At 38.6% G+C, this 22,756-nt stretch overlaps 1 protein-coding gene and 1 long non-coding RNA gene across 2 annotated transcripts; one reads left to right on the top strand and one right to left on the bottom strand.

The window, feature by feature from the left end:
* Nucleotides 1-1,185: 1,185 nt before the first annotated feature.
* On the bottom strand, nucleotides 1,186-18,895 carry LOC117935119. Its single transcript, XR_004654681.1, has 3 exons — nucleotides 18,885-18,895; nucleotides 18,409-18,413; nucleotides 1,186-1,240 (listed from the first exon to the last, which is right to left on the bottom strand). It is a non-coding gene; the product is annotated as an uncharacterized LOC117935119 (long non-coding RNA).
* Nucleotides 12,058-16,754, top strand: LOC117935060 (serine protease 27-like). The gene is made up of 6 exons (XM_034857194.1): nucleotides 12,058-12,300; nucleotides 13,452-13,472; nucleotides 13,573-13,735; nucleotides 14,726-14,997; nucleotides 15,112-15,245; nucleotides 16,200-16,754. Exons 1-6 carry the CDS (start codon nucleotides 12,243-12,245, stop codon nucleotides 16,587-16,589), a joined length of 1,038 nt encoding a protein of 345 aa, XP_034713085.1. The 5' UTR covers nucleotides 12,058-12,242; the 3' UTR covers nucleotides 16,590-16,754.
* Nucleotides 18,896-22,756: the final 3,861 nt, after the last annotated feature.

Here is a 22,756-nt window from a genome sequence, read left to right as displayed (position 1 = left end):
TATGAGACGTTTCACATACCGCAAACTTTTATGAGCAAATGTAAAGAAGAAGCTGGGGAGGGGCGTAATGACTGCAACATGCAACCTTTTGTACTACGTCCCTTCTGCAGCAGACACACACTCACAAAATAAATCCCCTTAAACTGACAATGATTAGAATTTTGTGATTCATTCTTTGTCATTTTAGTGTTATCATTGTTAGAGAGAGCATCCTAATAAAATGGTGTCCTATTTACATATAAAAATTAGGTGGGGAAAAACCAAAGCCAACAAGTTTATTCTGTGACTTCAGAACTATTTTTTTCTCCATTTATCAGCCTCATGAAAACAAGCATTCGCCAATGCCCATTATCTCAAAATGGTATTAATCAGAATGATAACTCTGTCAACCGATTAGTCGGTCTTTCACTAATCAAAATGTAGATGGCTCTCTCGGACTCACAACCACATGCAAACACGCACATACTGCATTCTGTCACTTATTGATTACATTTTTTTTATTTCCACAAAAATGCAATCAGATGCCAAGTGATGAAACACACACACACACGCTCCACTCATTCACACACTCAGAGTCAACACTACACTCCGATTACTAGTGTTAGCCTGGGGATTGTCAGTACGGCTGCTGTTTGCACGGGTAAAGACGTTGCCAATATATTAACAGACAAATGTACAATGCTGAGATAAATCAGTCAACAGCTGCGGCTGTGCATTCAGCCTAACAATTACCCAACAATGCAGCAGAAATGAAAGCAGATAGTCAATGACGTGTCACCGGAGAGAAAAATCCTGTCATTGTTTCGTAAAGGCTATAGTTCCAAGGGGAAAGAACTGCAGAATTCTCCATAATGTCAACAAGTCTACTTTGAGTTTCAAGTGATAAAGTAGGCTATATAATACTCTGTGTCTGGGTTACCGTGAGCTCATTCCAGCAGTAAGAGACAGATTGCCCTGGTGTCATTCATTTCCCTGAAAAACACAGAGTCTTAAAGAACTGAGAATTGGCAACGTGACGAAGGGAGAATATTGAGCAGTGGGTCTGCAGGATTGTCCGTTTGTCTGTTGAGGACGCCTAGTGGGCAAAAAAGGAACTACCTGTTTGCAGCTTGCAATGTTGTGTAGACTTTTTTCATTGTAGACTTTTGACTTGTCATAGAAGAAAAAGCACTGGTGAAACACATTTCGGTAACATTTTACTTGAAGGTAGCTACATAAGAGTGACATGACACTGTCATGACTGATGATGATGATGATGATGAATAATTACAAAACCGAATGGCACTTACTAAAAGATGCGTTATGTCATAAATGTTTATGACTTGTTTTTAATGTTTATGACACTGTCATGTCACTCTTATGTAGCTACATTCAAGTAAAGTGTAACCTCCATTTCTTTAATGTCAGTTCAGTTCCATTAAGTGTCCCAGACCGCAGTAGCAGCAGTGTGATAACAGAGAGGGTGGTCCAGGTTGATTTTTAATGTCTCTGGACATTTGTATTCAGCTTTTTACCCCAAAATATCTCGTGTCGTCTTACACACTCAGCTTGCACAACCTGGCCAGTTTTGTACCCATTACAGCCAAAAACCTCTAAAGAGCAACAAAGGAATCGCAGCTCGCACAAATCATTCATGAGTTCCTCATTTACAGAAAACCAAAGAGAGCATTTGCACTTCGAAAAAATGAGTTGATCACAATGATGCTGTTCTGAGTGAAAGTGGAGGGGAGAGAAATATGGAAATTGGCAGTGAATGCTATTCATCAGCACCGGGGGCTGATGTCTGCCAAAGGTGCGGACTATTTCAAGAACTTGGAAATGTATGTGTTAAAAACTTGGCTGCCTGTTTGGCCGTGATGGCGGTCGTATGGTGTGTGCTTTGCCAAAAGGTTTTAGGGAAATTGTGTAACTCAGTATGCAATTACAATGCTTGGCTTAAAGTCTTTGTTTCTGTGGGAAGCAAAACGACCATTACAAATTTATAGAAAAGCATTAACATATGATCACCTTGTGGAGTAAAGAGCAAGTTTTCATAACTAATCCCACCAAAAACGTATTTATAATATTGATGAATACCTTTTTGTCGTACTGACAGTAGATAGTTAAGTCTGGCACCAAAACTGATCGGGAGGTAGGGAATGTCTTTTTTCCTGGAATTTTTGGAAATCTAGTTTACCATTGGCAGATTGTGAAATCTACGTCACGTGGACCCTTCCAGCTTTACGAGAACTTCCTGAATCTACAGCCATGCTAGGGGCTTCGTGAGACTCAGGTAAACTCCCCGTTAATTCCCATTAAAGGGCATGAGATGGCAGGGCTGTGTGCACACTTAGAGAAGTGAACAACTTTAATAATTCTGAAGTGGAGGTACTGCTGCAGGTAGAGCTGGGCAATATATCGATATTAAACTGATGTTGTGATATAAGACTAGCTATCGTCTTAGATTTTGGACATTGTAATATTGTCATATGGCATAAGTGTTCTCTTCTCCTGGCTGCATTACAGTAAAGTGATGTCATTTTCTGAACTTAAGAGACTGTTCTAATATTAGCCTTACCCACTTAGTCATTATATCCACATTACCGTTTATTTTTTTATCAAAAATCTCATTGTGTAAATATATTTTGTGAAAGCAACAGTATTCAACACTACAATATCATTGAGGCATCGAGTGGTCTTTGGTCAGAACTATCGTGATAGTTGATTTTCTCCATATCGCCCAGCCCTAGCTGAAAGTTAACAAAACACAAGATATATTCAGTAGAGTCAGCAGTGGATACAAAGCAGCAAATAAAACCAATGCATGCAATGCAGTTACTCTTGAGGTGAACGTTGTATCCAGAGAAGGGCGCAGAACTGATAAAGTATATAGGCCTAGGACAATTCCTACACAATGGCAATTCAAACTGCTGTACAAATAAGCAGAAGTGTAGTGTGTATTTATTAAAACAAACAAACAGCATTGCTGATCTGCTTGTCAAATTTAATGTCGTATGGTTGTGGAGGATTGACTCCACCTGTGAAGTATCGGTTATATAATTAAACCCTCCTGGGTGGAGAGTATTGTATGTATTTACCTGTGCACAGGCGTTGCCCAAAACATCCGTTGGGTGAAAATAAACTATCAAATTGGAGCGCTGTCCTAGTAGCTTTATTTATGATTAATCAATTTATGGATTTAGCACCCAGCCTTCAAAGCTTTCTAAGCATCAATGTGAGTTGAGCACGTCGAGTTCTATTATTTATTGTGAAAGATCACATAAACAAACGTTTTCTGACTGCTTTGTAACCGTTTAAGAAGTGCACCTATGGAAAAAAAATCTTTAATGTCTCGGGAAACCTTATTAGGCTGACCTGGTTTTTCACTGGTTTAGGAACACAAGCTGCGTGACAGTTGGTGATTATAATTCTTGAGTCAGACTTTGCCGTTTAGCCGGGATAACAAGTCACATGTGTCATCATGTGTCATCAGTGACAGACTGAGCTTCATAACTGGAACTAGACATTGAGTGGATGTTAAATGTCCTTACCGTACCGTCACTGTAAGTACGACAGAAACAACTAAGAAGTTTAAAATATGAGAAAGAAGGATTCAGTTCTTGAATCAATTACATACCATAGTCTACTTCACTCCAACTTCAACTCTCACTCACTCACACAGACACACACAAACACAGACACACACGCAGAGGAGGCCTGCCCTATTCATCGCTCACCTCCAATCAATATTCCTCCCTGTCCAACTGATTGAGAGGGATGAGAAGGTTTCATGGGATAGCATCAGTTAATCAGTGTCATTACAACCAGGCCGTTCGCTGCATACTGTGCAACAATCAACCTCTCCTCAGCCCTCACCATCTCCACATGTCAATCTATTCTTAACATCAATATACATACCTCTACTTTGCCTTGCCCTTTAACGCAGTTGTCCATCTTGGCACTCTAGGACACTTTTATTCATCCTTTCTCATTGACACTGACCTTGCAGGAAGCAGTATAAAGACAATAATCTAAACTTTACAATGCCATCTTGAGTGTGTAATCATGACTTAAAAAAGATATGTGATAATACACACACGATTTATGCCCAAATAGCAACTTTTGCATTTTACTTTGACACTAAATTCTCCACATTGTTTTTTGATTAATTCTTTGAAATTTGGGCTATTAAGTATCCTCACTATCATTTTATCCTACTAGACGTATGTTAAATTTCTCTATAATTAGCATGTGAATAGTTGAGTTTTGGACAAAAACATGTTATGTGAGGTCAAAGTGATCTTGTACTTTACCACCAACTTCTAATCATCATCCTCTAGTCCGAGTGGTGCCTCTGCCCACCAGGGCTGGGTATCGTTCAAATATTTCCGATACCGGTCCCAAATACCAATACTTTGACTTTGATACTAGTTCCTAAACTAGGGATGGGGGGGGGGGGAAATTATACCATGCTTATACAGCATAGTATCGCTATATTTTCAGTGGCAACACTATCGATACACAGGCGCCAAATATCCATCTTTTATTATACATGTGTTGGTCAGTTTGTCTGCTTGACAATTGTCAATACCATTTTGCAGCGATAAAATAAAACAAATGTTGACAAAGTTTCTCTTCGCCGCTTACACAGTGATGCATATAGTGTTGCGTATAGCTACAGTAGTCAGTCAGTAATACAGTAGTAGTTTTATGTTTGCTTCAAATACAAACTAAATCACCTGATTAATGCAACATGAGACCAGTTGCAGGTCGGATCAGTTTATCAAACAAATAAGCTGGTCTTGCTAATCGACCCCAACCTGAAATTTAGAGGAAGCAACAAGCATTCACTGTCATTAACGTTAGCCTATATTATTATATTAATACAACGGTGTCATGCTAGCATCACTTCAGAAGAGTTAGTGAGAAAACGTTAGTCACAGCGCTTACTTGCTTTGGTGTTTGTAAAGAATTATAGTTCAACAAAGAATGGGTCACGTTAGAAAAGATCCTTTTTCATTTTTATTATCTATGTAGATGGGTATGTGTTAGGGTTTGGCATCTTTCCTGCAAACAAAGGAGAGCTGTCAACTCACCGCACCTGCTGCCAACTATGTGTCCATCACAATTGGAAACCTCTGAGAAATAACACGATCGGTGGACCTTCAGTGCATAGTATGAGAATTTTAGTAATGAGGTCACTGCTTGGTGTATACAAGCAATTCTTCCATTTGTATTCAGTTGTTTGCATAAGAGTAGCAGCCTACTTTATGTAAGTAATTCGCCAATGAGCTGCTGGCTTCTGCTGAGGACTCAAGAACGAATAGCAGGTTCAATGTCATACAAACGGTTCGGATACACATTTGTGTGGACAACATGTGGAGAGGACAGGCAGTGACTAGAAATAGTCATTTGTAGTAGTTCATGGGATTGCAGGACGTAGCAGGGTTATCATTTTATTGTAATCACAGTTTTAAAGCTTGCAACCAATTGATGCAGGTGCTGCAGCACCCTTACTTTCCACACCTATGTTTATTTGCACATTTATTGCTTTACTTTCGGTATCTGCGGGTAAGAAAGTATTCAAACCCCCAGGGGAACAAGGGTAGAATGAAAGGGTATTTTTAAATATTGTTTTTTCTTCATCCTGAACATTCATTTTAATTCGGTATCTGTAAAGATGGTGCATTTTACTAGCAGGAGTTGGCGTCTGCTGTCTCTAATGGGAAGGATTGTGTCACATTTTGTGTAACCAGCATCAGGCGGCTGTAAAACAACAGAAACCCCAGTACTTTTGTGCATTTCAAATGTGTCGTTTCAAATAACTATTCTGCACAGCTCCTTCTACACATCAAAAAGGTGTTTGGGAGACTGACACATTGAAAACAGTTCATATAACTCGACCAAAACAATGATGGATCACATATAACCTCTCTTCAGTAACTACCTTAGGACCTTTCTTTCTAATCACATGTATGCCCAAATGTGCCACAGATGTGTCGTCCCCACGAGATTACAAAAAATGTGTTTGGCACAATTCCAACACACTTGGAATTTGACAGAGCACACCTGATAGCAATCTGGGCGCGCGGCTGGGTTCACAAAAACAAAGCCGCAGCAACTCGCCATGTACTAGTGGAGCTAAAGATTCCCTCGATCAATCCCCGAGAGTTGGCGGACCTGTAAATCAGCATGACATGGGATTGAGTAACAACTAGATAATCACATTAAAATAATAGATAACGTCATATTTAGACTTTCATATTATGTTTCAAAGAATACTAGTTTATTAATTAATTATTGTCTTATTAAACTTATTTTTAAATTATTAAAGTTTTATTAATTATAAGTAATAATAAGCATGGCATAGATGGCCGAGCCTCTGACATGGAAGATTACTGGAAGAGAATGAAAACATCAGCAGACAAAACATTTCCTTTAAACTTGTGTGTGAAAAACAATGCATATGCCAAAATCTAACAAACTCAGATTTAAATGAATTATTTTTTTAATGTATTGGACACCGGATGTAAACCTTTCATGGATGCATGATGGCCAGACATCTAGTGTTTGCTGGTTGTTTGACTTACAGCATGTTCAGAAGATACAGTATGTGGGTATGTTTAGTTACACGTGCAGAGGCAGACAAATCCTTATGCATTTCGGTAAATAGTTTGTATGGTCTGTCAAAAAGTGACAAATGACAAGACTTATCATAGGCTTAACCACCACATCTAGTTGTGGTCTGACTGGCTTTAAAGAACTTCTTGTGAACTTTGGTTTTGTTGTAGAGAGTTGGAATGAAAACATCTGAAAAGATTCAACAGCGTTAGTCTGGCAGACCTGTATACCAGCATTACATGGTATCATTTGTTTTGACTGGACCCCAACGCTCGGCTGTTAAAAAGGTCCAGTGTATAGGTTTTGTAGTTTTTGTAGTTCATTATCAAAATCTGTATTGTCCTTCACAAACTTGTCCTTTTTTTTAGGACTATTGACCCCGACCCTCAATTTCATGTATTCCTTTTGGCTTGAAATTTTACATTTGCGCTTGCATGAATCGGGGTAGACTCTGAAATACTTTAGTAAGGGACCTACAGGACACACCGCTCTGATTTTCACTGTCACTTGATTACAGTTGCTGCTAATGCTGCTGCTAATGGGTATGGTATAGAAGTACAAGTATAAGAAGTTATTGAATGCAACTAACTTCAGTTGGTAGAGTGCCCATGGCCAGAATATCATAGTTCATAAAAACGCAGCGCAGTGACGATACAGACATTTCATACACACAACGTGTGTAACTCTGCTGACTCGCCATTTGACCCGTGCTGGACCCGTTCATTATGAGTCAGCCGTCTCTGTGTTTTAGCTTCCATCGCACTCCCTCCCCATTGTTGAAAACAAGTGAATATACTTTTTTTTTTTAAACAAACACACACACACACACACACACACACACACACACACACACACCTATCTATCTCTTTCTCCTAGGTAATTTATTTCAGATAATTTTCATTTGTTGTGTGTTGCAGCTGTATGTACAGTATGTACAACATACAACTTCAACATAAGAAGAATGTAGCATAATGTGGACGTGAAAGCAGTTATAAATAGCCTATGTGTATGTATAAAATTTGTTTTGGTTAAAATCAACAAATAATCATGATAATAATTGTGGTCCCAATATTGATCAAAATAATCGTGATTATCATTTTGGCCATAATCGTGCAGCCCTAGTATCGTGGCTTCCCGGCCCCGGCAAGTTTGAAGAAGGAAACATGGAGGACCAGACGTTATCTTAATACACTGCAGCAGAGTGGGACAAAAAAAAGGCTGCAGCCTGCCATGCAGGTTAGTTTTACCAGTGGCTGGAACAGGAAGCGGGTCCCGGAGCAGGCAATCACATCGTCCACAGCGGCGTCGAGATGCTACCGGCCCACCGGCTAAATTCGTGACTCCCCCAATTGCCACTCGGCCTCCTGCACGTATTCAAAATCCAGTTTTTCAACAGTTTCAACAACAGGAGTCCTCTCCTTCTTCCAGAAAAAGAAAAAGGATAATGAAAAAAGCAAAAGACCAGCTATTTGAAGGAAGGCTACCGTAGCTTTAATACGTAAAAGGAACTGCGTGGCGCGAGAGAGTTGATTGCAATATATGATCTCAACGCTAGATGGGAGCAATTCCTACACATTGGACCTTAAAGCTCAACTTTCTAACGGCAAAACAGTGAAAATCCGGGTACCCCGTGTCAGCGGACTGTTCTCATAGGGAATTAATTGACCCGCTCCGCTCTGCTGTTATTGAAGGTGCCTGTGAAAACCCAGCATAAAGCCCAGCGAGACAGAAATTGTGTTGTTGTTTTTTCAAAGCGGCCACCTGTGACGACAAACCTCTCATTTCCAACCAGTCACCTTATTTGTCCCACCCCATCTGTTAGCGACCCAGATTGTGTGCAATTCACATGGAAATTTACCCTAGTCCTACCCTGATCCAACAACCTGGGGTGCAAAAGTCGGGGTTGACCCATTCAAACACAGTCAACCTGGGTATAACCCTGGCTTTGTAAGGGGTATTATATAAGTCACTCCTACATTATACTCCTTGGGAGCGGTTGGTAAAAAGTTACTGTCAAGTCCTGTTGATAATAATTAAACTGGATTTTGGCATCAAAGATATTCAGATCAGATAAGAAAAACTTATTTGAAAACATTTTATTAAGCTGTATAACTCCGATAAAGTAAGATGAAATCACCTTGTCATTGTTTAAATATTTGTGGAAACCAAAGGGTAACCAATAGCACTGATTCATGACAATATATAAAAATGACAAAATATGGAGACACGTGTTTCTGCTGACCGCGACGACAGGTGCAGAAGGAGACAGCAAACTTACAGACACATCCTTATGCCTTCCAGTAAATAGTTGCCATTGTCCACCTTTCACAAGGTGCCACAATGTAAGGCTTATCATAGGCGTAACCACCATGAGTTTTTAGGTTCAACTCGTTTTAAATAATCTCTTGTGACCTTTGGTTTTGTTGGCCAATTCTTCTGGCTCAAGCTAAAGATGGGACAAAATCCCTGAGGTTAGAAATTCACTTGTCAACGCAAAATAGATGGGGATGGGCACTGGGGGGGGCAGGGTCACACGGATTCTTTGGCTGCAGAATTCAATGCAGAAGAGTCACTGCTTGTTTGCTGAGGCCTTAAAAGTAAAAGAGGTCCCAGGTGCAAATTAATAACATGGAAATTCGTAATTACACACACACACACACACACACACACACACACACACACACACACACACACGAATCATTTATAATGACAAATGATTCTGATAAATGAATATCTAACCTTTGAGTTGTCTTCCCGTCAAAATTGAAAATCAACACTTTTGAGGCTTATTAAATCAATATTTGTAACTTTTCCTTTTGTTTTTTTTCCCCCATTTTTCAACACTTGCCGCTTTTTTTGACATTTTCAAAACTATGTAACACTATCTTATTAACGTTACTTTTACAGTTATTTTTGGAATGTATGGTCAATAAACCTTTATATGAAATTATACCTAATGTTTGAATTAAAAAAGCAGAAATTACGAATTATTTAAAAAAAAAAAAAATCTAAAATTAAAGGAAAGTATGTTGATGGATAATCACAGACTGGAATATTTCAACTTTTACTCAATACTATTTCAACAGCACTTCAATGTTTTTTTCAAATGCTATAAAACTGAATAAGACACCCCAAAATTATTAAAAGTACAGATCTGTACTTGCCAAAGAGCGTTGTGAGAAAACAATAATGTTATTTTGGGGTAATTAAAAAGAACATTAATATAGGAAAATAGGTCAATTTGACCCGAGGACAACATGAGGGTTAAAAATTAAATAAAAACGGTGTTGGTGTTGCATGGTTTGTCCACCAGAGGGCGCTCTCCAACATTCCTATTGGCAACACTGACAACATTGCGAGTTTTGGTGAAGGCTGTGTCCACCCTATGACTCCTGGAGTTTCCACCCGTGTGTCCCAATACCAGGAATGGATCAGCAGCATGGTAGGTAGCAGCGTACCAGGCTTTGTCGACAACATCTCCAGGAGTTGACAGCGACTTAAACTTTGATTGTTCAAGAACAAGTCTTACCGCTGCCACAACCACCACAGCAACCCCAACCATCACAAACAGCCCCACAACAACCCCTACTACCATCATAATAGTCCCCACCCCTACTACCACCACCACAATTAGGGCTGCACAAGTAATCGCAATTTTATCGAAATCGCAATACTGCAATACCCAAATCGCAGGGGGGGGGGGGGGGGGGGGGCGCGCAGTATTGCAGGTGGGGCCCCATTTTTGTTAAAGACACAATATGTGTCAAAACATTCTGAATGAAGTATTGTGGTGCTGCGGAGACATCCCTTACTACAAATTGTATCCTACAGACTAAAGAAAACATCTTGGTTTTGTACAGATCCTTGCAAAAATTACATTAAAAATCAATAATATTTTTAGATTTTTCAATGAAAATGAGAATGATACAAAAATGTTCCCCTCAACTATCGTGAATAATATCGCAAATCAGTCAAAATAATCGCAATTAGATCATTTTCACATATGATGCAGACCTAACCCCAATCCCTGCTAACAAAACCAACAGTATCTGATAAACCAGAATGATCATAAAGAGGGTGGCAACAGTGTATTTGAAAGTGGTGACAGCATGAACTTAAACTTTAAATTTAATGTTGAATTATCAAAAACCTGCAGATGGTTGGATTGATGTAAAGTTTGGGGGAGGAAAGTATATGACATTGTCTTGTAAATTAAGGTTTTCAGACATGTTTTATAATAAAAAACAGAAAATAAACAATTGTTTGTATTTAAAATTTAATCTTCGGGGTCAGCAAACTGAAGAAAAAGCTGTAAACAATTATCTATTTGCACATTCAGCAGACAATGAGCCACATTATTACAATTACAATATTCATTCATGTTTATGTCAAATCCCTTTTGAATGCAGGACCTTTAACCTCTAACAGAGTATTTCTACACTGTGGTATTGCTACTTTTACCTAAGTAAACATCTGAGTTCTCCTCCCACCACTGGATAACTTGACACAGCCATTAAAATGTATATTTATGAAGAAGAGACAGACCAAGTTTGGGCCCATTTTTTGGCAGTTTGCTGATTATCTGTCAACGTTTTACTTGCCTGATAACCAAGAAAAGTTAACTGATTAAAAGGTGCACTACTTTGACTCCGCTACAGCTCTGTGTCTGTCTCTCTGTTTTGGTTTCACTTACCACTGAGTCTGACGCAATGTCCTGCCCACAACATTGTCTAACTATGAAGCCGTCAGTCTCTTGAATTCATTTAATCAATATCTATCAATTTGTCTTCAATTTGCTAAAGGAAAGTAGAAAGTAAAGAAAATGAGACCTTGAGAAAATGAGCTGCTATTAAAAAAGAACTTGTGCATCAATGTGCAGGAGACTTCAGAGACGCAAGTGGTGAGTGACACACACACAGTATGTACACATAGATATATAGATATATACATACATACATACATACATAATATAAATAAAAATTATATATATGTACACATATAATTTTGATTATGTATTTTATTTATTTATATATATATATATATATAACATTTAAATTTATATTGTTGAGGTGGTTAATTACTTTGCTTACTTGATTGTTTATTTTGATGCTTAAGAAATTGTTATTTTTCAGCAATGAGCTACGTATTTGTGGGTTTTCTCTTTTTCTATTTAAAAGGTTGTAAAGCTACTTACTACCTTAAACTCATACATTTCTGTTAAATTTAAATAAACCCGGAGCAGGAGTTGAGTTTTCACCATTACTTCTGTTGTCATCCTACATTTTTTTCTAGTTTGAGATAGTCACTGGGGAAAAAAAAAAAACGTAACTTGCCAATGGAATTTCACCTCTTACACAACAGCATTGTAAACGCCTTATTCTGTAGTTCTTAGTGCGTAGCTGTCAAAGAAAACTGCAGAAAAACAGGAATCAGGACAAACATGTTCAACTTGATGCTGTTTCTTAAAGCCTCTTGCAGCGTATCTATAGAGCACAGTTGTGTAATATGTGGAGAATGAAGAAGAGAAGAAGAGAAAGGAATAACTAATGATGATCTGTCAAAGGTAAGACCCTGTGGGTGGAGCTCAGTATTAGGTTTGGGGTATTTATTGGAGAGGACAAAGTGAAGGAGACACCGTTGCAATGGCTCTCTACCAGTTTCTCTGGGGTTCGACCTTGATGATCATTCTCTTATCCAGAGGTAAGAGGTTGTTTTTTTTTGTTTTTTTTTACAATATTTCCAAAAAAAAATGTCTTACTTTGCTCAATTTAAGGGTGGACAGTACTATCATGCTACTTTACTGAAGTTGATGTGAGGGCACTTTGGTTGGTCTAAGTAACTGTTTTATATCCCTGAAAGGGCCCATGTGGCATCCTGCCTGTAACCTTCAATATGAAAACATCCCACCAACCTTTAACTCTCAATGTTCCTCAACATGAACAACTTTTCTACATCAAAACCATTTTTTTTTTTTTAATAGTTTGCTGTATGTGTATTAGGAATTGGATAGCCGTTTTTTAATTTTGCCCTTCAAATTACAGATTCAATATATTTTCTCTATTTATGAAAGCAAAATGCTGAAAATGTTAATTGCACAGCCCTAACTCAAGTAGATGTAAAAGCTAATCGATCAGTCACTACAGTGTCAGCAGATTGCTTGTAATCAGTTTCTTTCCATACTGCATAAGTTGTAATACCATTTTTTGTCCTATATTAATTTGATCCCGTCTTTTCTATTTCTCTTTTTTTAAACAAAGATGAGACAACATGGACAGTGATAATATGGGTACATTTACATAAGGTATTCTTTAGAAGTGTTTTAGCAGTGTAAGGAACTGAAACCTTAAAATTTGGTATGTCCCCTGTCCTGAAAGCAGACTGAAAACAACTTTAGCGTAGGCCGCCTCACCCCAAAGGAATTACAAATATACATTCAACTAGTTTATTAAGCAGATTTTTCCAAGTACTGTATATTTAGAGTTGCATGTTTTTCGCCTTGAGTGTCCTATGGGTTTTTCCTGAGAGTTATGAGCAGTGAGTTTTTCTTTTTTTTACAAGGCATGTCATGTAAAGCATCAAGCAAATCTAATCTAAAGTAGATCTGAGTATGGGTTTGGCAAAACAGCAGTTTTTGTTACATAATGAGGCAGTCGCCAGTTGAAAAATATGGAACCTAGACATTAACATGGTAGAACAGGTTTTTCCAAAACATTTTTAAAGTGGAGATTTCTTCTAGAAGTAGGTGAACCACAGTTACGAATGTGCTCACAAATGCATCTGCTTCTGTGCATTATCGGCTTCACCCTAAAGAGTTTTGCATGACCTAGGTCTGTCTGTGTTCTAAATTTCAGGATGTAATTCAAAGCTGGCAGGTAAGCATCATGAGAGGTTCATTCAATTTTTGTTTCCTTTGTCATCTATATTGAGGACTTGTTGCATTTCCTTTATATTTAACTCTCGTCTGCCCCGCAGTATGTGGACAGGCTGTTTTCAACACCAGAATTGTTGGAGGTCAAGATGCACCTCCAGGAAATTGGCCCTGGCAGGTCAGTTTGCAGGATGATGGTCGTCACTTCTGTGGAGGGTCCCTGATCACCAACCAATGGGTTCTGACAGCCGCTCACTGCCTGAAGGAGTAAGTGTCACTTACTGCCAGAATTACAATATAAACCTTATGCTTAGCTATGGTTAGCTTTTATTAATAAAGACAAGCAATACACAACATGTGTCTTTAAACATCACATTTCTATCAGGGACAGCATGCTGTAATCAATAATATTGTAAACATACATATATGCAAAGACACCAATGAGGCAAAAACTCAAAAGCCTCAGTAGTGTCAAGATTCTCCTGCTTTGCAAACTCTACTGAAAAAAACAAAAAGGTTATATAAACAAATATGGCCTAAAATCCATATTGTGACAAACAGTACATTTCAGCCTATACACCAGCTATATACTACTACTAGTAGTATAGCTACTATAGTTTTTTTATATACTTTATATGTTCATTTTTTATTGTAGGATTTATTTGATATATCTGAGTTCATACGTTGCGAAAATTGCACTTTTATTTACTGTAAGATTAAAGGGAGAAGAACTTGGATGTTAAATAAGAGCTTGTTCATTATTTTACCTACTGCTCTTAAAAACAAATATAGGCTACTCTTTTTGCACTTGCTTTGTTTACTTTAAGATTTATTTTTGTATTCCTCCTGAAATTGACTTCATTTTGTTGTTGGATTGATAGCCTACATCTGGCTTCAGGTTGTACTACAAATTCAGTTTACTTGAAAATCAACAAGCAACATCATAGGCAAAAAGTGATTATTGTCTGTTACAGCGTCAATGCAGAATCATACGAGTTTGCATTGTGATGCATCGATGTAATGATACAATTCAACACTCATAGTGTCTCCCTGAGAAACATGAATCTACAGACACAAACTCAGATGAGAAAACTGATGCCACTCTTCTACACTTGCCACTTATCAAGACAAATGTATCCAGAAACAGACTGTATATTTATATGAGTGTAAATAAGACCAAAAGCACTAACACCTGAACAACTCAATTGTAACAGTGACAAACTTAAAATGTACTCCATTTACTTCTTTGTCTTCAAGAACTGACCTTGGAACTGTAGTGCATTTGGGCCTCCAGAGCCTGTCGGGTCCAAACTCAAACGCAGTGTCACGGAATCTGAGTATGATCAAATGCCATCATTTATACGGCCTAACCAACCTCAACCGCTACGACAACGACATATGTCTCCTGCGGCTGTTGGAGCCTGTGACTTTTACAGACTACATACAACCGATCTGCTTGGCCTCAGAAAACAGCACTTTCAACACTGGGGTTAAAAGCTGGGTCACTGGTTTTGGCATTACGGATAATAGTAAGCTCAGACAGTTCCTTTTTAAATCACACAATGATGGATACAGATGTATTTTGTCCTTTTTGCACACCAATTCAAATAACTAAAATGAGCTTTGGAAATATCTGGGTTTAGGTTCACTTGCTGACATCCTACAGGAGGTAGCGGTACCGATAGTAGGAAACAATGAGTGCAGATGCAACTATGGTGATCTTACCCAGAACATGATGTGTGCTGGGGTCCAAGCTGGAGGGAAGGATTCGTGCCAGGTAACTACCCCTTTGTGTGTAGTCTAGGGATGGGCATTTGATTACATTTTCTTAGTTGATTGTTGGGAGAATTAATGATCGACAATTGATTAATCATCAATATTTTTTATATTAAAATTCATTAACTTTTTGTAAACTAAAAAGCAATCAAAATACAAAAACACTGTGTGTTTTTTTGTCGATGAGATCTTTACTACAAGAACAACAACCGAAAACACCCGCTCTGAGGGGACTGACGTTGCCGGGATATGGACAGTTACAACTGCACTAACTTTGCCAGTGTTTGCACTCCCCTCGTCCGTGTCATACAACACAGCCTCTTCTACCCCAGGGCTGTTGATAGCCGCCCCACCGGTCTCCACCGCCGCTCCTCCATGCTAACGCCGACTTGATGCTAGGCTGAGACTGAGAGCAGGATGCACCGCCGCCACCGACATTAACCAGGGTCGATGCACTTTGTTTCAGCGGTACATCATTTAAGTCATGGCCGTCTTGTACTTATACACAACATCGCAGTGTTTGCAGTAAACTATGTTGTTTTTTTGTTTTTTTAATCTAAACGGTCCCAAGCCATACTTCGCCGTGATCTCTTCATGATTACTTTTGAAATCAAAACGGAAACATGCAGGTAACTGAGCATGCGTCAAATGTTGCCCCCGGGTGGTAAAATGTGCACTTGGTGCCGCACAGTTAAATTCCTTTCATTTCTTCAAGACTCCCACCACACTATGCAACCTGCATTAGTTTAATTGACAAATGTTTAATTATTTTTGATGAAATTCTTAATCGTTGATTAATCATGCCAATCCCTAGTGTACCCTAGTTTTTATGGAATGCCAAAAATGTTTTGCTGTTTTTTTATGTATGCTAACCGTTTTCCCTTGCTTCCCGAGACAGGGCTTCTCCTAAAAGATACCTAATACTATCCTAATAAGAATCAATTTCTTTCCAAAGGGAGACTCAGGGGGGCCACTGGTGACCAAACAGGGGTCTGCGTGGATCCAGGGTGGAGTTGTGAGTTATGGTGAAGGCTGTGGCCTACCTATGATTCCTGGAGTTTATACCCGCGTGTCCGAGTACCAGGATTGGATCAACAGCATTATCACTGGCAGCAGCCTTCCCAGCTTCGTTGACTACATCTCTACAGTAGTTGATATTGACAAGTTCTTTCAATGTCAAACAACAACAACAACACCACCACCACCACCAACACCACGCCCCCGAACCACCTCAACAACTGGTGGTAACAGTGTGTTTGACAGTGGTGAAAGCATGATCCACTTCTTCCCCTCCCCCTTACTCTGTCTTCTAGTTATTTCGCTCTACGTCCTGAGGGAAGCATAAACTGGAAATGTCAAACTACAGTTTAGGGTTTCCGTACCCAAATGTCTCATTAACTGTGTTTGATATGAGCTCTCTTCTTTCAGTGTAAAAAAAATGAAAAGTAGAATTACAGAGCAAAAACATTTTAGGAATTGAATCGCAATAAAATGTTGTAATATTCACAGATGGGATTCTTCAGAGTCATTTGTCTATTAAATTAAAGAGTAACTTAAAGTGCTCATTTTATGCTTTTGCCTTTTTCTCTCAACTTTGTGTGTGTGTGTGTGTGTATATATATATATATATATATATATATATATATATATATATATATATATATATATATATATATATATATATATATATATATATATATATATATATATATATATATATATATATATATATATATATATATATATATATATATATATCTTTCTGTGCATGTTATAGGTTTACAAAGACCACCCCAAAGGGACTTACCATTTTCCAGAGAAAACACTGTTCACAAACTGCTCTATTATAGTCCAGCTTTTACGTCCGTGACAAACGTGCATCACTTTGTAATACGTTATGATGGTCACCTAGCTGCTAGTGTGGCACGCCCTCATGCCTGCATCTGACTGGCTTGTGGTGCGACTCCCAACGAATGTTTCACTCTGTAGCCAATAGGGATGTCTCTATACCAAACATTCAGTAATCGCTGTCAATCCCAGTAAAATAACACCATTCGATACAGATGTCGAAACCACGAAAAAAAAAAAAATCTACAAAATTTCTAAAATTCTATTTACTTTAACTTGAAACATGAACTTCTTTATTAAAATATTTGAAAAATATCAAAATGTCATTACGTACAAAACATGTGCAAAAGAGCATAGAATAACATAATAAAGTGCAACGAATGGTCATAGTGCAACGCCTAGACACATTCCAAACTTCCAGGCATGTTTGTGGCGGCACTTTAAATAGCTGCGGCCCTGATCTAAACTGCATTTCGTTGCATTGTACCTGCACATGTGTAATGACAATAAAGTTGAATCTAATCTAATGTTTTCAAAAGGTACTGTGCAAAAACAACAACAGTGTTTCTAACTGTGGTGTGACCAGAGACATTACAAACCCCGGGTAAATATTGGCAGCTTAGGTAGCTAAGCATTACCTTCAGGCTAATTTATCCCGGCTACAAGGGATGTAGTGAATTTTATGTCATTTCAACATTTGTGTACTCACATTGGATTATATAGCTAGAGTACCTGAGTTGGTTACTCGCAAAAACAATTGAGACACAGCCAGTAAAGTGAGCCCAACTGGTCCCTGCTAACAGCTAACGTTAGCAGAGGAGCAGGCAAGCGAGACACGGCTGTTTACAACGTGCAACCTGTTAAGCTAAAGTCCAACTTAAGTCTCTATTCTCTAGTCCAACTGGAGAATCTATTCTCTGGACTCGTGACTTGACTTGGACTCGCAGACTGAGGACTTGAGACTCAACCTAAAAGGATATATAAAATCGGAAGTTGGATGAAATTTCTGAGTCAATAGGTTACAAACATTTGATAAAAGATGTTACACTTTTCCTGTTTTGGGCTCCAAGACTGCTGGGGAGACGTTTGATCCAGGGTTGATGTTCTTTTGGGGGTAACACCCTTTATTTCACCAACAGTATTAATATAAGATGAAGCCACCAAGTCTTGAGAAGCTTCTTTTTTAATGTTGACTGTAAACTCCCTTTACATTGTCTTTGGGATCCCTTTTTTTTTTCATGTGCTTTTTCCTCACTGCCACACATACGCTTCTCAGTCGGGAACCGCTACCGCTCGCTCTCCTTGCTTGGCAACACACTCACTGACGTCATTCACTTAACGGTGCATTCTCGCTCTTGCTTTCACTACTCTTGTAACAAAGGAATTGATATTGATATTTGCAACTGCAGTGCATTATTATTGTGTCTCCTACTACATGTTCACATTTGGAAAATGCAGAGAAATGCGCCCCGGATTGTGTAAATGTGGTTTACAAAAAAGTCGGTAAATAAACTCCCTTTGCAATCATGACGGAGGTGTAATTTTTGTTTAATGTATACCCTTTTTTTATTAGCATATCAGCTCTTTAAAGATGCAAGAGTGTAGAAACGTAGGCAGTCTTGGAATTCAACACAGACTCAACCTTGACGACTCGAACACTGGGGACTCAAGACTCGACCTCAAACTCAGGTAATGGTGACACGATTCTGACTCTTCTTTGGTGACTCGGACTCGAACACTGGGGACTCGAGACTCAACCTCAACAGTTTGACTGAGTGAGAGTGAATTTTACTGACATTGTCAGTAAAACACTTTACTGACAATGTGCAGTACAACAAAAATAGTGTTTTTTGAAAATTAAACCACATAAACCTATACTGGTACAAACTCTAAATACAATTATGAACCTGCAAATGTGTGTATATGGCTTTTGAACATTGCATAGCCCTTAAATGCCCTTCAAAAGGTTAACAAATCTCTGAAATGAAACCTAATTGTACCTTTTTTTCATCTCTTTTACATTTTCACACATGAACGGGGCTGCTATCCCAGCAGGCCACAGCGGATCAGTTTTGACAAACCTGCCCTCCAATGTGTTCTGGGTGGCTGATCGGAAAACTAACTAGCAAGCTGCCTGAAGCAACAGCCGCATTGTTATTCCGTGGCTGTTATGGTGTTAGTATTATCTTAGTCTCAGTGGTGTGAATTTTTTGCTTGTGGACTTTTTCTCACAGAGAACAAACAAAAAAAACATGACAAAAAAACTAATCTGATGCAGGGGTGAGAAACCCCCTTCTGACAATAAAGGGGATTTCTCTCCCTGACGTAGACACACTTTTTTTTGTGTCACTCCCTTCTGCCTCTTTTATGGTGAGAAATATTACTCACTTTGATTATACTAAAACTTGATATTTCTATCAGTCCAGAAGCTTGGATTAAAAAGTGCCAATTTTTATTGATTTTGGGTGACTAATACTTTCTTACATAAGTCTTATTGTGTCTCTTTTGTTATGTGTACTTACATTATTTGATTCCTTTCTGACTGACCAAAGAAAAAGACTCAAAGAGAAAATGGTTCCAGGAAAAGAATATGTACCTGTAATGTATATCTTTCATATCGTTACACAAAGCTTGTTGAAGGTTTTCTTTTCATCTCTGTAAAACGCGGACAGGAAAATAAAAGAAGAAAAACCCCTGAAAGAAAGTGAGACAAGAAAATCTAATTAAGAGAGACAACGCTGTGACTATTAAGTGGCACAAAACGGGGGGGAAAAAAAACATAATTATGCCATTATTACAAAAACAGTGACATAATGCTTCTAATAAATAAGAGCCGGTATTTGTTAAACAAGTGAAGAATCGATAATAGAGAATGAGAGTCAGACACTGCAGGTATGAAAACAAACTGCCCATCCTTCTTTCACCACAGTGTATTACCCACACAATGACCCTGTGGAGCATACGTATATACATTGTTTATATAGTTTAAGCAGAATGTCAGGAGCAATGGCATGTAAAAAATGAACATTTAATAGAAAAAGTTTATAATAGAAAAGGAATGTTGTCTGATAGCCTGAGCATTGGTGTTTTAGAAAAACAAAAGAAAGTATGAGAAGTAGCAGAAAATCATTCCAGCATGACGTGAATGCTGTCAATTCAGACTTGCGCACATTTACATTACCAAAGTCTAGTCAAGTGTTGTCAAATGAGGAATATTACACAGAGCAGTGCACACAAAGGCTGAAATACCATCAAACAAAAGACCAAAGCCAGGGCAAAAACACCAGTAAATATATTGGACTAAACCAGGGCTTCCAAAACTGGCGTAAACCATCACTGAATACTGGGTTAAAGGGCTAAAACTCCAGTAGAACACTGAAGCGAGAGAGAGAGAGAAAGAGAGAGATGTGCCCATAAAAGTTAGAACATTTAGAAACAGACAATCCAGTTAACGCTCCCCAATGGGTATCTTTATGAAAGATATAGATATTAGGCAAAAGGAATTAAGTATATGCTATTTGTGTTTTATGATGATAAAAGTAGGCCTACTTATTATTTAAATGGAGTCTGGTGGGTTTGGTGATGGTAATTTCGCCCTTAAGTTAATAAATATAAAAACATATTCAAATGTTTGCTGAGTGAGTTTAACCTAAGAGATTTCGTAAGGGTCGGCTTCCTGAGCCGTGTGTTGCTAATGCGCATATTTGAATTGTGTTTTCATATTTTGTATGTGCTCTCAGATGGCTACCTAGACTGGATCACATCACTCCAGTTCTGAAGTCTTTACACTGGCTTCCTGTGTCTCAAAGAATTGATTTCAAAGTACTTTTGCTAGTTTATAAATCCCTTAACGGTTTAGGTCCAAAATACATTTCTGATCTGCTACTACACTATGACCCCCCCCAGACCTCTCAGGTCATCTGGGACAGGTCTACTTTCTGTCCCCAGAATCAGAACTAAACAGGGTGAAGCAGCTTTCAGTTTCTATGCTCCTCATATCTGGAATAAACTCCCAGAAACCTGTAGATCCGCTGCTACTCTCAGTTCTTTTAAATCAAGGCTGAAGACCTTCCTTTTTGATGCTGCCTTGCTTTAAATTAATGCTCATTTCTTTCTTATGCTGCACTGTAACTTTTATTCTGGTGTTTTATGTGTCCTTATGTTTCTATTTTGTTTTCAACTGTATATTCATGTGTCTTAATGATTTTTAATGCTTATGACTTTTAACTGTTTGTACTTGTGTTTTATCTGTTTTAATGATTTTGTGTAAAGCACTTTGAATTGCCCTGTTGCTGAAATGTGCTATACAAATAAAGCTGCCTTGCCTTGCCTTACCACTGCCAGGGTAGAAAATAAAATAACAGGCTAAAGCAACAACAGCTTACGGGAAGAACAAGTCAAGTCAGATATTGTGCGTGACTGATGAGGAAGTGATATTGATACGCCCCATTTTAACAAAGTCAGCTTTCCATCCTGTTTCAGGAAGCAGCGACTGTATTGTGTTTTGCCTGTAAAACCATGTGTTCCTCATATTTATGTAAAATTACAGTGTGCTCTCCTTATGTAAAATATGCAGCTCTAGTAGATGTTTGTGATTGGTCAAGCTGTGCAAACACCGCTGATTGAACTAGTTGTTAACCACCATTGTGACACAGCTTATGAGGGACCACGGTTCAATAATGGACAAAAAACAGGCTACAACACCAGCAAACAGCAAAGCCCCAGGACACCAATTCATTTGAAGAAAAAAAAAATGAATTACGCCTAAAACGCAAAAGCAGCAGGTAATATTGGACGAAACAAGGACTATAAAATAAAATTATTAAAAAAATACTGTTCTAAACTATCAGTGAATACCAAAATAGACCACTACAGGGCTTTAATATCCATAATATTGGACCGAGACTTGGCTAAAACACTAGTACAACACTGGACTAAAACAGGACTAAAATTATTACTGAATGTTAGAGCAAAACCCGGCTAAACACGTGAATATTGGAATAAATCAGGACTAAAACACTGGTGAAAATTGGACCACATGTACAGTAGGTAACAAAAGCCTAGGACATACATTTACCATGACACTTAACTTAAAAACTGAGCATCCTAAAGAGCACACACTGCCGAGTTTGTTGCAGCTCAGAGCTGACTCACTGTTTAATGACTCACGCTGAAGTTGAATACTGCCATTGTTAGTGAGCTTCTGTTGAACCTTTCCGCCTCGTCAATGTTACACAACCTGATGTGAGAAGAGTCATCATCCCTATTTGTGGCTTTTTATCCTTAAAGCTGTACAAGTGCTAATGCACTATGATTATTAGTAGGAGGAGGTTCCGGTTCGTTTGTAACACATCTTTAATGCAGGGATATAAAACACTGTTTCACAAACGGTGACACTAACGGATGTGTGATGGGAGTTGACTGTGGATGTGTCCCCGGGCCGGGGCTGTAATGGTAGTGGATGGCTGCTAGCTGGCTGGGGGCTGACTGTGGATTTGTCCCCGGGCTGGGGCTTTAATGGTAGTGGATGGCTGCTAGCTGGCTGGGGGCTGACTGTGGATGTGTCCCCGGGCTGGGGCTGTAATGATAGTGGATGGCTGCTAGCTGGCTGGGGGCTGACTGTGGATTTGTCCCCGGGCTGGGGCTGTAATGGTAGTGGATGGC

Source organism: Etheostoma cragini, chromosome 19 (genome assembly GCF_013103735.1).
Source record: "Etheostoma cragini isolate CJK2018 chromosome 19, CSU_Ecrag_1.0, whole genome shotgun sequence".
Classification (NCBI taxonomy): domain Eukaryota; kingdom Metazoa; phylum Chordata; class Actinopteri; order Perciformes; family Percidae; genus Etheostoma; species Etheostoma cragini.
The sequence above is the reverse complement of the archived record's forward strand: the minus strand, read 5'-3'. Positions and strand labels throughout refer to the sequence as shown.